The 14,638-nt window shown below is 37.7% G+C and overlaps 1 protein-coding gene across 10 annotated transcripts in view; it reads left to right on the top strand.

Moving 5' to 3' along the window:
* The window catches only part of TLE1 (TLE family member 1, transcriptional corepressor), a 79,969-nt gene that overhangs the window by 21,296 nt on the left and 44,035 nt on the right, over positions 1-14,638 (top strand). For 6 of the 10 annotated variants that reach the window (XM_068666528.1, XM_068666521.1, XM_068666530.1 and 3 more), the window contains exons 5-6: positions 1,281-1,343; positions 2,274-2,348. In XM_068666528.1, the coding sequence (XP_068522629.1) occupies positions 1,281-1,343; positions 2,274-2,348 (138 nt within the window). Of the gene's footprint in view, positions 1-1,280; positions 1,344-2,273; positions 2,379-14,638 lie in introns of all 10 variants that reach the window. The other 4 variants (XM_068666525.1, XM_068666523.1, XM_068666531.1 and 1 more) reach the window with 1 other exon arrangement.

Raw genomic sequence — 14,638 nt, 5'->3', positions numbered from 1 at the left:
TGGAAGGCTTGGGGAAAGGCTCAGCAGATGAGTTAGCAGTATTTATCTGTCTTCTCTGAGAGAGTTTCTTTGTTAAGCTTTTGGGAAGTCGTTTCATGGAAGGCCCAACAGTTCTTAAAAGTGGACACCCCTGCCATGTCCTAAAATCAAACAAGAAGAAATATGCATATGGCTTAGTGATAGTGACTAGCAAGAGTTATTCAAAGCATCTTGCATATAGGCTGCATTCACATCTGGACATCAGTTTTCGTTTTGCGCAACTGTGCTCTAGTGACTGCGGGAGATGTTTTCAAGGAAAACTGTAGGAATTGTGCAAGTACCTTTTTACCTGTTTGTGGGAGTTGAGACTTCAAAAGCACAAAGCTCCTTTAAGACTTGAGGGATAGTTATAGTAGGAGATCTGAACGGTTGGCATGTGGTCTGAAAAGCATCACAAGTAAGGCTGAGTAATAGCAGAGGAAGGGTCCTGTGTTCCACCATTGTGCATCCAGGTCTGAGTTGATGAACCAAATGTGAGAGATTCAAAAAATAAAATAAACCACAAACCAAGCAAAAACGAGTGTATACAAAGCTGATGGAAAGTGGGCCTTAAACAATTTGCGCTGCTGCTTTCTGTGTTGCTGTTATTGAAGGGTTGTCCCTCTGCTGGTTTGTTTTCTTGCTACGCATAGTTGTACTAATTTGTTGTTACTGACTACTATTGCATTTTCTGATTGGCTTCTTTTTCTTCCTATCTGTGTTATTTCAGTTCACTCTTGTTATGGATGCTTTAGAAGTCTTTATTTTTTCTCTCTGTTCTGCTTCACTTCTGTTTTGGTATTTCATTTATACTCCTGTTGGTTTCTTTCTGTAAGCAAAACTGCCTTGTAATTGGCAGATAAAATTGATCATGAAAGAAACATTTTCCTCTGTGCCTGTCACCCTCATGTTATTCTGCTTCATAATTTGTGTAATAATAAATCTACCTTTTAAAAGGCTTTATCTTGGACTTAGTGGATTTCAGAAATACTTTACTTGTTAAGGAGCTAGGTATGAGGACCAGATTTGTTCCTAAATGTGTAGACAGATTAGGTGCTATAGACATGGCAGATGTCCTAGAGTAGCTGACTAAATCTCTGTCCTCATTTGGGCTTAAATATTAACTATTTATATTTGCAGTAGTATGAGGACATGGATTTCTTTATTTTCTCTAGCGTGAACTTAATATGATTCTGCACAATAGTTGATATATGGGAACAAGCAGAAAATACATTTTAAATAATAATACTTTTCCTCTACAGACAGAAATCGCCAAGAGATTGAACACAATTTGTGCACAAGTCATCCCGTTTTTGTCTCAGGAAGTAAGTAAAACTGTTCAGCTGTTAAAGTGCAATTATGTTTCTTTTCTGTTTGCAAATTAGCTAGTTTTAAGATGTTAATTTTATCACAATGCACAAGTGTAAGGAACATCTGTTATAGTTGAAGTTTGCAAACCCCCTGCTAATTTGGTCTAACAAATCTGAGTTCAAACTAGTGACAATGGCTTAGCTTTATTCATTCCCAAAGGAGAGGGGCAGTCTGTAAAAATATTGTCAATGCAACAAAATGCCTTCATTTCTAATCACGGTGATTATTTATTTGATATCAAATAAATGACATAAATGAAATAAGTATGCTCATCTCGTCTACATGATTTGTATCAAATTTCAGTCTAAAAAGTGAGTAGTTAGCTCAGATGCAAGATGTTGTTTAAGGTTACAGACCTGCATCTGGCCTGAATGACTGATTGTAGTATACTGTAGGCAGCTACTGTTAAATTTTGAAGCCTGTTATTTAAAATATGCCTCTTCAAATTACAGTTTACAAAGACTGTTTGTAATTCTTGCTGGGTTCAGTGTAGCATTTATTCTTCCTGTATAAAATTTCTGTAGGTTTTGCTGTGTGGACAGAGTGTATAAATGTTGAAATTCACACTAGTGTGAGGTTGACATTATCGTCCTGCCAGCTCAATTATAAACTGATTATCCATATGTCAGAAAATTAATTTTGAAGTGACATGGGGGGGGGAGGAGAATAGGTGGGCTTGACAGCCTTTAGGGCTCTCAGTTATCTTTGAAAGGGTGTGAAATGGGACACTGTTACCTTTTTGCCTTCATAAGGTGTGCCTTGCAATAAGCAACTTGGGCTTCTGCAGAGAAACCAGTTACTCAGGTGTTAATGATCCTGATCTGATTTGTTGCAGTCAATACCCTAACACAAATTCCTCTCCAAACCCCTTCTTCTTTTAATAGCATCAGCAGCAAGTGGCCCAAGCTGTAGAACGTGCCAAACAAGTGACCATGGCTGAACTGAATGCCATCATCGGGGTACGTGGCCTTCCAGGTCTACCTCCTACAGTGTGTATAACTTGCTTTCATATCTTATTGCTTTGCTGTTTTAAAATAAGCTTAATGTTTTGATAGCTAACACTGTTTTGATGCCCAATGTTGTTCAAGTGTGTTTGATTTGCTTTGCACAGATTTTAGCAGGGGTAAAGTTAATAGTTTGCTTTGTCAGAATATCACTTTGTGCAGCAATGCTGTGCTTAACAAAACTTTTCCTCCAAGAAATACAGTGATTAGGACAGTTGCTTGTTTATTTGTAGGTATTGTATGTAGTAGTTACCTTTACCTCACGCTTTCTGTGACACTTGAATCCTTAGAGCCTGTTCAAGTATTCATTCTTCTTTCTTTCTCTTGTGAATCTTTCATGAATTTTAAATTAGCAAGCTACTGAAAAGAAACTTCACTTGCTTTTGAAGTAGTATTAATTGTCTGACACAGTGCTCTAATAGCCTTTCACCAAGTTTGTGCTTCTAAATATGCTGAAATAAGTTAATACTACTTGCTTGTGACTGGTTGTCAATCACAAGTCATTTGTTTTGTATTAATGAACTTTCTGAACCATGCATTCCTTCCACTGCATGAGTTCATTTCCCCCGCCACTAAGTCTAGAATATTTCTCATGTTTTCTGCCCTTCCAGACTAAGTGAAAGAAGTAGCCGAAACAAGAAGCCGTCCGTTCTGATTTTATTCATATGTGAGCGCCTTGAGCAGATTCAAATTACTCATTTATCAATTTATGTTAATTGCTTGTGAGAAGATGCCCTGCTGGTCTTTATAGTTCCCTCAGACACTTTGTAATGATAATTAGACATGCTGCTGTACGGATTAACAGTGCCATAGTCCAATGACGTCTGCAGACAATGGAACCAGTTAATCCATCTGTGCTTAAAATTACATCCCAACTGGAGATGGAAAAAAAAATAAGAGTGAGGGAGGATTAAAAGAATGAGCCTCAGCTTGAAAACTCTCCTTTCATCAGTTTCTCAATTGCAGATCTGCAGTCATTTTGCCTGTGGTAAGCTATTGGCAGTCAATTAGGTGAAATAAACTGGGAGGGTGACCTTCATTTCCTCTTAATAGCTTTTCCTCCCTGAAATGGGGAGCTTCAGTGGATTTTCAGCTTAAATTTTATTCAAGCTGCTTTATTACACTTGACAGATTAGCTTTGCATAAACAAACCCCCCCATTTCAAATCTGAGCTGTTTTTTTCCCCTTCATATCAAATTTTGACTGTTGCTTAGTTGATTTGCTTAAAATCACATTTAAAAAACCCACACAATTACATCTGTATTTGTCACAATCTCCTCTGTGCTTTACTTGTGCAATGAATTACTTTATTTCAACGATCAAATCAGGTATTCAAACAGCACGTGTACATTTCTGATATTTGATTAGCAAAGATTAGAGAACTGTGCTTTCTTACATTTATTTGGAAATGAGTTCTTAGGATGAAAATGGAAATCTCTTTATAATGAACTAGTTTTAAAGAATATTTTATGCGGTATATGGAAATATGTGTTAAAAATATATTTAAAAACTATCTTGCTGAATTTAAAATAGTGAGATTTGGTTTGGCTACGTAGCACTATCTCAAGCACATCTTTTACTTCTTTTTAAGTCTTCACAAAATAGTCTTTTAAAAGCAACTGGGATCAACAGATACCGCATGCAATTAACACTTTCTGTGGGGAGCACTTTTTTGGAAGTAGGAGTTGAACCTTCATCTTTTTCACTTTCAAATAGCCAAAGATTGACCCAGAGTAAATACTTTCCTGCATCTTCTGAAACACTTCTGAGCAATGCTGTATGAATCCAAAACTACGAGTGAGGAAACAAACATACTAGGCACAAAATTTCTTTGGCCATGTCAATGCATGCATATGCATTTTACTAAAATTAGATGTATGTCACAGTGATCTTTTACAGTCTTACATGGTCAATAATTATCTTGTGCTGCACAATAAGTTTCATGCACTTGACATATGCTTGATTTTGTTTGAAAGGGACTGTGCGCATCCTGGAAAATCTGAATAGCATAAAATTGGGTTGACAATTCAGTGGACCTTTGCTCCCCCTCACTGAGCATGCAGTGTGTCAAGCCCTTTCCCCAGAGGGGAGGAGACATCAGAAGCCTGTCTGTTCCAAAGAGCAGCAGCTGCACTGGAAGTAAGCATGGCCCAGTTTGATAGCAGCTGTCAGTATTGTTCAGGGATTCGACTTAGTGTAAAGAACAATGGAAGGGCCATGCTGTTTAAGTGCAGTGTCTTTCAAGATAAGAAAAGAAATAGTAATTTAACGGTTTAGACATCTATTATGAGCATGAAAGATCATGAAACTTCTTTCAGAATGCAAATAGGATGGAGCAGTCTGTAACAGTAGAAAATCAAGTACTCACTGGCATCGTACTACTGAGGATGTTTGTGTACAGTAAATTTTGAGCATAGAAGGAATGTTTAATTTTTCTAGCTGATATCCACTTAAATAGTTTCTCTTTACTAAATCTTCATTTTTGTTGGTCTTTGACTTTTTTTTTCCATCTTTCCTTTCTGTCTTTAATAGCTATTGTTTCCTGGCACTAGATGATTCAAAAGTTTCCCAATTGTCTTCCTGAGTTAGAGCAAAACACGATTCTTCTTGCTGCTGGGCCACATGTAAATTCTGGAAGGAAACAAAACTTTTAATTAATGGGAACATTTTATTTTGATTTTTTTTTTAAATTTTTTCTTCTTGAGCCATCATAATTTTATACTTCAGTCTTTTTCCTTTTGAAAAAGTAGAAACCTGTTGGTTAGAGGAGAGACTCGAATACATCTTACATCTTCATGGAACTATAAAATTTTCTGGAGAATTTACCTAGAAACTCAAGACATATTTTGGAGTTGGTTAAGCATGCCCAAAGGAAAAAAAAAAAAGTTAAACAAAAATTGACACGTTAAACAAAGGCGAGAAGTATACGTGGTCTTATGAGTGCTAGTCTTCTACACAGATTAAAACTTCTGTGGATGATATTAGGCTCTTAATGGTTGTACCTCTGGCCATATACTTTTCCTGCATGTTCTTGAAGGCTTTACTTTCCAGCCATTGGGTAGAAACATAGCTAAACAAACTGCATGACTTCCTTTTTTTTTTTTTTTCTCGAAATTGCATTATTTAATAATTTGTTGTATTCTAGTTGAAAGAACTAGAAGATTTACTAGGTAGTTGAATAATCAAACAAAAAACTTTGACTTAAAACTGTACCTGTTAACTCTATCACACTGTTGTAGCTGTAGGCAGTGTCCATGTTTGGGGTTAAGAGAGAATCCAAATCATAGTATGAAATAACTAATTAGATAATCATGGTTTAACTTGAAGGGATTTTTATTTTCCAGACATGATCAGCTTGGAAAACTTCCTGCTGAGAATGATAAGGCACAGTTACAATTGACCAATCTATTTAGATGTAAACAATGGATATTATTTTGTTTACTTCAGAATTAAAAAAGTAGGCAGATTTAAAAGTAGAATATATAAATATCTGAAATAAGAACTATAAGCAGAAAGCTGGAATATTTTTTAGCATTGAATTTTAGATACATTGTTTCAGTGTACCACCATGTATGCCTTATTTTGACATTTCAGATAAGTTGCTAATGCTCCTGTAAAACATATCTTTTGGATTGACAGTACTCTTGAGATAGATTGAGTTGTAGGCTTCTGTGAGGCCTCTCCACTGTTGCATGAGGTGATTGGCTAAAGGATTAGCAAGATGTGGGATTATTTTTTCTCTCCTGGCTGTGGTTGCCAGCTATCTCTGGGATTGTAGTGTGTGAAGCTTAAGAGGATGAGGTTAACCTCTTGAGGGTTTATTCTTATGAGTGTGTAGTTAATCCTTAGAAAGCCTATAAATAACTAGGCTGTATGTTTCATTAAAAAATAGAAATACAGACTAGAGCAGAAATGAATGCAGAACTTAGTGCAATGGAAGAGCTAAGCAGCTGTAGCATTACTTCAGATCCTCCTTGGCTGTGATATGAATTACGTGCCAAGGGGAGGGGAAACTGCCTAGTTCTTAGAAATCAAATAAAATGAGATCTTGTGAGCACAAGACATAGTGTCCTCACTTTTAACATAAACCAGGTAGCCCCAAGTCTGAATTATTAAACTCCAGCAGTAATAGTTCAATTGTCTGGAAACTGCCTGGGTTATTCTTCGTATTCTTCTTTCTTTATAATACATAGAAGCCTTAATTACATGTTATTCTGTCATGCTTAGGTGCTGTTAGAATATAAAAACTTAAGATTTGTAAAATAAGTTTAAAATAGGTAGCAAGTGGAGATATTGTTTGTCAGCATGACAACTGCTATTCTGAAAATGCCAGTCCTCAAGCAACAGTCAGATTTTTTTTCAAACATCACTAAGTTTTGAGGAAAAATAAGAAAGTGTTATTAATGTGTACTGATCGTTTGTCCTACTGGAAACAGAAAACCTGGGAGAAGGTTCGTGAAATGTGAGTTAATATCACAGTCAAAACCACATTTATTTAATATTAGACTCCCCCTCCAAACTGGTAGTGGGATGGAGAACACTGATTTGTCAATATGGAGGAGGATGGTATCTTAACCAGACAATTCTCTGAAGATGAAAATACTTCGTCATTCAGAAGCGGAAAATTGCATATATTACTTAAGTGTAATTCACTTGTAGGCCAGATCTGTTATCTTGCAAAGTTTCCTGTGTGGGTGGGTAGAAAAAGCAGCACCTTAGATCTTAATCCCAAAAGAATCTGCAAGATGTTTAGGTGGCTCTCCTATCTAGATTCAATGTCTAAGCTTCCAGCCAAAGATGAGACCACGTGTATGGTTATAAATTCAACGGTGAGTTGATGCCACTCATCTAACGAATAAATGTTGGGGATATGGTTTGTAAGTGTTAATGGAGAGTTGTATGTTGGCCTACGTTGCAGCAGAGAGGTGCAGCAGGGACTGGTAAGATTTAGAAGGACTTTTTTAGGTGGGAACAATTAATAGAATGTCAGGAAAGTCAATGGAGGATGAATGTGCAGGAAGATTCAGGTAGATAGAAGCAGAGGAGATACGTGAGAAGAACACGTTTCTTTTTGTGAATAGGTATCCAAACAGTTCTGTTAAACAGTGTTTCAGAAGGATTAGTTTTAGTGGAATGGAAAAGACTAAAATCAGGTCAAAATGTTGGAGGAGTACAGTTCAAAGCAAGGAAAATGTGCAGAAAATGTGCTCAGTGAGCTTTAATAAAGAGAATATGGAAGGGCTGCCAAAAAGATGAAATGGGGGTTATGGATGAGTGTGCTTTTGAAGCTGGTTGAAGCAGAGGAGTGTTAATATGTATAAAAGTCATTGGCACAGAAGGGTAGGTTACCTGATCCCAGAGGAAAGGATTGCTTCCTTTAGTCAGTAATTAAAAACATTTCACAATTAAAACATATGTAGGCAGAATTGCTTTCATGTTCATAGATAGTATTCACAGATGTTATTTTTTTCTATGAGTTCATAAGAAAGCTTAAGAAGACAAACTGAAGGGATGAGCATACCTTCTACTGTCTTTGAATTTCCACTTGAAGTAAGATAGGGGAGTTAAGAGTAGGTGAACAGCCAACAGGCTGAGATAAAAATGTGATGTGACCTTCAGCTTCTCTGGAAATAATTCTGATGTGTTGGAGGAAGAAGGAGTTGGATGGAATGAACAGAATTGGTTGGCCCAAACAGTTGAGAAACTCCTCTGGGTGAGTTTGCACATGAGGTGAAATCAAATACAGGGAAATTGAGTAAGGAAGAAGCAAAGCATGGCCGTGCAACGTAAGTAGAACAGGGAATGGTGTTGGGGTGGGGGAACTACAATTGGATGATGTAGGGCTGTAAGATGGACTGATTTAGTGTAGAAGAGAAAAGCAAAGAGCGAGTGAAGCATACAGATCTGAAGGGATCTAAAACTATTGCTTTCAGAAGCAAATGCTGGTATACTGAGGTGAATTAAATGCCGCCGTGCTGGTGGGAGAAAGGAGGGTAATCTCTTGATGTGGACTGTAAATGCAAAGTGAAACTCTGTGACTGGCAAAGACAGAGACAACATGAGCAGGAAAGTGCAGGTGCTGAGGGTCTGGAGGAAGACACAGGTAGACACAAATACTCTAAGTATTAAACAGTGGAAATGTACAAGAAAACAGCAGCCCACTATGTTTTTCTTGGAAGAATGATACAGAGAGTAGAGGCAGGGGCCCGTGTGGGAGGACTGGAGGAGAAGGGAAAGAAGTTTGCTTTTGTTCTTGCACAAAGAGCGTAGCGTGGGTGTTTAGGATAACTTTAGGAAATACTAAAGACAGGGCAGACACAGCTTGTACAGCAGTTTACGGTACCTCATCACAATGCTGAAGAGTTTGTATCAACTACTACAACAGGATCCCCAGTATTTGGTAATTTCATGTATTACTAATTTTTCACAATATTGTTGAGCTATCAGGGCTGCTGTCTTGTATAATACTTAATCTCCTGACTATGTCCAGTTCTGTATTTAAAGGTGCTAGTTAACTGTAGCTCTTTAAATCAAATACTTACAAGCAGTAACATTAAGACAGCAAAAGCAAGGATTAGCAGAAGTAGATTGCTCAAATGCATGTTCTGAAGTAACTGGGAATTGGGAAGAGAAGTTATTGAGGTTATACAGGGAATTTCCAATAAGGAAATGGATTTTCCGTGGTATTTTTTCCATGGATTGGCAAAGCAAGTAAAAAGGAATGTGGTGCTTGTCTTGTGATTGACAAATTTTTCATTCTTTGATATATCAGAAATGTATTTGTAGTTAGTAACAACTGGGGGAAAGTGGTTGATAAGCATCATTTGAAGTCATATATTGAACTTAATGTCTGGATTTTAATTTACCAAAAGATTGTTTTTTTTGTACTCTATGATTACTATCTTTGTTTTCACCAAGATTTAAATTTCTGGAGAATAAAAGAGGCAGGAAGGAAAAGAAATACTTTTTAAGGTAATCATACATCTGTAATAAAATAAAAAAAATAAAAAAAAGCAACAACATGAAGTAGTGTTTCTTAAGTCACTTTCAAATTGGTGCATGCTCGAACTGGTTGTTTTTGGCTGCTGTGGCAGCAGGAACATGCTTTTGAAGTGTGTTTAAATGGTAGTGACATGCTAACAGTAGCAAAAAAAAAAAAAAAAAAGCAAACATGTAGATTGGGGTTAGAAGGCAAGTAATAGTGGGAACTTACGGTTGCCCCAGAAAAAAATGTGTTGGCAGTTTTTGCAAACCAGAAGCAATGTGTGCTGGCAGCTTCATTCTACAGACTTAAGGCTTGCCTCCGAGTCTTTAGAACAAGCAATATGTACCTGTCTAAAGCTTTTTTTTTTTTTTTTTTAAAAAAAAAAAAAAGGCAAAAAGAGGAAAAAAAAAGAGGAAAAAAAAAAAAAAAAGAGGAAAAAAAAAAAAGCTTACTTCTCTAAGAAACTTATGCTGACAGTGATGAGAAGAATATAATTAGTTTCAGAAAAACAGCTTTTGTCTTTCCTGGATCAAGCAATGGAGAATTTAAGGTTGTCTTCTGTGGTTTTTAGATTGTGGTTTTCAATTTGTTACTTTCCTTTAGAGTCTGAGATGTTCTTTGAAGACATGTTTTCCTGCCCAAGGATCTTTTTTTTTTTTTTTTTTTTTCCCTGCCTCTACCCCTCCTCCCCATTCTACCCTGTGGCATCTGTCCTTTATAAAAGCTTCTCTGATTCCTCCATTGTTCCCATGTCTTTTTCTTCCAGTGCTGACTTCAGCTTTGCTGTTTGTCACTTAATTCTTCAGAATTTAACCTAAGGAGAAAAAAGTCATTATTAAAACAAGAATCTTTAGAACTGGCTCTTCTGTGACTTATTTCTATTTTTTTTTTCCTATAAACTGTTTGACAGGATGTTGTAAAGCCAGGCCTGTGATAATTTTTTTTCAAAGCATAGAGATCAGTGGAAAAGCTACATATTGTTTATATGTGCAGAGAAGGGAACTTACTTTAAAAATGTATCTAATACTTAAAATACATCATTGCATACATGAATACATAATATTTAAAATGTATGTATGTCTATACATACAAGGTTATGCTAGTTTCTTTGTTTAGTGGGCTTCTTTCTATGTTGCTGGCATAGCTGCTGATACAAGCACTAACCATGCTTTAATGGTCTACACTTGGTACAAAATACAAAGCTTTAGATTGGTTTACAACACGTGCCAAAATGATGCCAAAAAGCCCTTGTGTGGATGCAGCTACACCAGTGCAGCCAAGATGTAGCTAGTTCACTTTAGGGAGAAGATGCTGCTGAACTGGAAGAATCCCATCTGCTGGCAGGATCCTGCGTCCTCGCTGTGGGACTTTGCGGATGTGGAACAAGCCTCAGGCTCCACGGCATATCTAGGCTGCTAGTGCAGGTTTGCTCTTGTGAAAGTGCCAGTCATGCTGGCAGGGCTGTATAATTAATTATTCCCTCCATGTCAATGGGATATTAAAAATCATTCCATTTAACGATTATTACTAAACTTGTATTAAATAGTTAATTGCTGATCATTTTAGCAGAAAAACAGCTGACATGCTCATTCACTGGGTGCGGTGACAAATCCATTTGGGTGTGGTTACCCACATCTGTCATTGCTGTTTACAATGATCTTTTTGAAGAGCCCGAAGTGTAATATCTCTTCAGCTTTCTAGTTATGGTGCCTGGACTTGTCCTCCAGAATGCCAGAAGGAAGTGCAGAGAAGCCTAGTTGTTACGTGAGACAGAAATGCACAGCAAAGATTAGAGTTGCTGCTCAACATAGAGCTGAGGAAAAGGTAAAGTACTTCTTCCTCCACTGCAATCTGTGTGTCTGTGATCTGTAATGGTGATGTGGAAACTAATTAATGGTTAACAAGCTACCCTTTGAAATTACTTTTATATTTTCTATTCGCATTATATTGGGGAGCAATATAATTCTTTTTCTCCCTTCTATAGGTGCGAAGCCAATGACAGTATTAAAACTAAAAATGAGATCTTGTGATTCCACAGAAGTCTGTGTGTACTTTTAAGTAGACTGGTACTGACTATGTAATTTGATTTGATAACAAGCCAAGATTTCCTTGTGATGAGAGATGTCAGTTTCCTTATTAAAAAAAATAATCTTAATTCTTCATGAAGTACTGAACATATTATAAAATACATGCCAAAGGATATACTTGGTATCTCTGTTACATAAGTATTTTAAAGAGCTCTCAAACTCTTCCAGTTATTTTAATAGAAAAATTAATTTAGAGTTTTGCTAGCTAGGTGCAGGCTTCAGTGTAGCTACTTTGGCCCCTACTGAGAATTGCTGTCTCAGTTCCCTGCTGTAGGTTCTTTGGAGATGACCCATGTGCACCAGTGGTTTGTTTGCCCCAGGTTAGGATGTGTTGTATTTATTTTCCATGGAATAAATAAGTATTTTTTCTTCTGAACTACAGTGCTAGTCAACACCATGTTTTTTGCTTCAGATAAGTTGTGTGGCAGCTTCACTGCACACTATTTTTTTATCATGACTGCAACTAGTTTTTATTTTTTCTTTGATAAGCAATAACCTTTAGCCTTACATAGCAAATGTATGGAGAGTTGTGCTTGTAAGAGTTCATTAACTTTTCTTAATTTTGAAAGATGAGAGTCTGTTGCTTTTTCCCCTTCATTCTTTAGAGTTGGCCAGGTTAGGTATTTTTAGGTATGTTATTGTAAATTTGTGTTGTACAAATCCATAGAAGAAACACATTTTATAGTGAAGCAGGTATGCAACACTGTGCGGTTGGGAGCACCCATGCACAAAGTGCTCTTTTTTAATCTTCGTGAACCCATTGAAGTCAACCTTGCTTTACCTATTTTGAATTTTCTGAAGAACAAAGAGGAGGCAAGACTTCATTTCTGAAGGAGGATCTCACAGCAGACAAATGGAAATGAATCCTGAAAAGGAGGGAAATAACAGAGGGAAGAAGGAATCAAGTGATCAAGTCAAAAAGGAGTTAAGAAAGGAAGACAGAAGTTAGTTCACAAATGTATACTTTGTGTTCCTTTGCATTCTTTTCACTGAGTACTTTGAATATGCTGAGTGTTTCATATATGATTTTTCTTTTTATTTATATAGGTAAAGATGTTAGAAGAGCTGAGTTTATTAATGTGCTTGGAGTCACTGTATCAGCAAAGCAGTAAAATATAACTTAAAATATCCAGGGTTGGAAGGTACCCCAAGGATCATAGAGTCCAGCTGCTAGCTCTGCACCAGGACCACCCAAAAAACAGACCCTATATCTGAGAGCATTGTCCTAAGTCTTCTTGAACTACAGCAGCATCAGCGCTGTGACCACTGCCCTGGGCAACCTGTCCCAGTGCCCGACCACCCTCTGGGTGCAGAACCTTTCCCTAACCCCCAGCCTGACCCTCCCCTGTCCCAGCTCCATGCCGTCCCCTTGGGTCCTGTCGCTGTCCCCAGAGAGCAGAGCTCAATGCCTGCCCCTCTGCTCCCCTTGTGAGGGAGCTGCAGGCCGCCATGAGGCCTCCCCTCAGCCTGCTCTCCTCAGGGCTGAGCAAACCAAGGGGCCTCAGCTGCTCCTCATATGTCTTCCCCTCTACACCCTTCACCATCTTTGCAGCCCTCCTTTGGACATTGTCTGATACTTTTATCTCTTTGTTATATTGTCACCCAAAACTGCAGACAGCTCAAGAAGACTCCATACCAGCTCAGAGCAGAGAGGGACAATCCCTTCTCTTGACTGGCTAGTGGTGCCATGCTTGGTGCACCCCAGGGCATGGCTGGCCCTTGTGGCTGCCAGGGCACACTGCTGGATCACATTCAACTTGCTGTTGACCAGAACCCCAGATCCTTTTCTGCAGGACTCCAGCCTGCCATCCCCTAGTTTGTACAACTTTTCAGCCTTATTTTAGTTATCTTAGAGATGAAGCTAATTTGTGAGAAAAGGACTGCTTGGGAGTGTGTTTGAGGAAGCTGTCTTTTTGCCAGTATATTGTGTTTTCTGGTTTGTGTGAGGCAATTTGTATAACCTCTGTTCTAGAAAAATTGGTAAGATGTGCAACTGAGATTTATTAGTGTGGTTTGAGTTGTTTGACAAAGTGGAAGCAAGAGCTGCAAATATTTTCCAACAAGTTTTCTTTTCAGAATTCTACATTTTAATTTAAGGCAAATTCCTGTAGTAGAAAATAAAGAAAAAAAAACTTTGTCTTTTCATCTTCTTCCTAACTTTGATATTTGCTTACTGATATTTTGTACATAGTAAAAGTTTTTTTTTTTTATTATTTTTTGTGGGAGTGGAAAATATGTGTTAAGACCCAAAGATATTATCTATGCCTTTTCTGCATGAAAAAGGAAAAGGTTTTTTCCCATGAGACAGTTGGGTCTTTAAATAGTCATGTCATTGTCTCACACAAATGTTGTGTGTCTGAAATACATGGTTTTGGATAGCTTTTGCCAATCAGTCTGTCTGTGGACTTAAATCTCTGTAGCAAGATGACATTTCATGCGTTATATAGATAGAAGAGGCTTGCTGAAGACACTGTTTCTTTGTTCTAAGGGGACATTCTCTTCCCTCACTGGAGTCACTGTGGCTTGTTTGCATAATGGCTAGTTTTCAAATAACTTGTACAAAGCTACAAAGACTCCATTCTCGGCTCACAAGCTAGAGATGCAGTAGTGGGCACTTTCAAGTTTGTTTACTCTGATACAGTATAGCTTCCTATCTGTCAGAATTAAATCTATGCCTTTAAAAGAAGAGGTAGTAAAGAAATCAAATGAACCGAAATAAACACAGATGTTTCAAGGGAAAGATAGGAAATGAAGCAGTGACAGCAGTAGCTGACTCATTTTTCTAAAAAGCACTTAAACAGAGAAAACAGTAAACTGTAAGAAACACAGAATGGTTGAGGCTGAAAGAGGCTTTTGGAGGTCATCTGCTCTATCCCCACTGCTCAAGTAGGGCCACCTAGAATAGGTTGCCCAGGACTATGTCATGGTGGCTTTTGACCAAGGTGGCTTTTTGACTTTACAAAAGTGTAAAGTGTTTCCTGTGTTCCACTTCTTGCTTACTGCTTTTTGTCCTGGCACCACTGGCTTTGTCTTTGTACCTTCTCTTCAGATACTTGGACACCTTGATGATATTACCCCTGAGCTTTCTCTTTTCCAGGCTGAACAGTCCAGTCTCTCTCAGCTTCTCCTCATGGGAGAGATGCTCCAGTCCCTTCTTTGTTTTTTTGGTTCTT

The sequence above is a fragment of the Anas acuta genome, chromosome Z (assembly GCF_963932015.1).
Source record: "Anas acuta chromosome Z, bAnaAcu1.1, whole genome shotgun sequence".
In the NCBI taxonomy this organism is placed as follows: Eukaryota; Metazoa; Chordata; class Aves; order Anseriformes; family Anatidae; genus Anas; species Anas acuta.
This window is presented reverse-complemented; position numbering and strand designations above follow the sequence as displayed.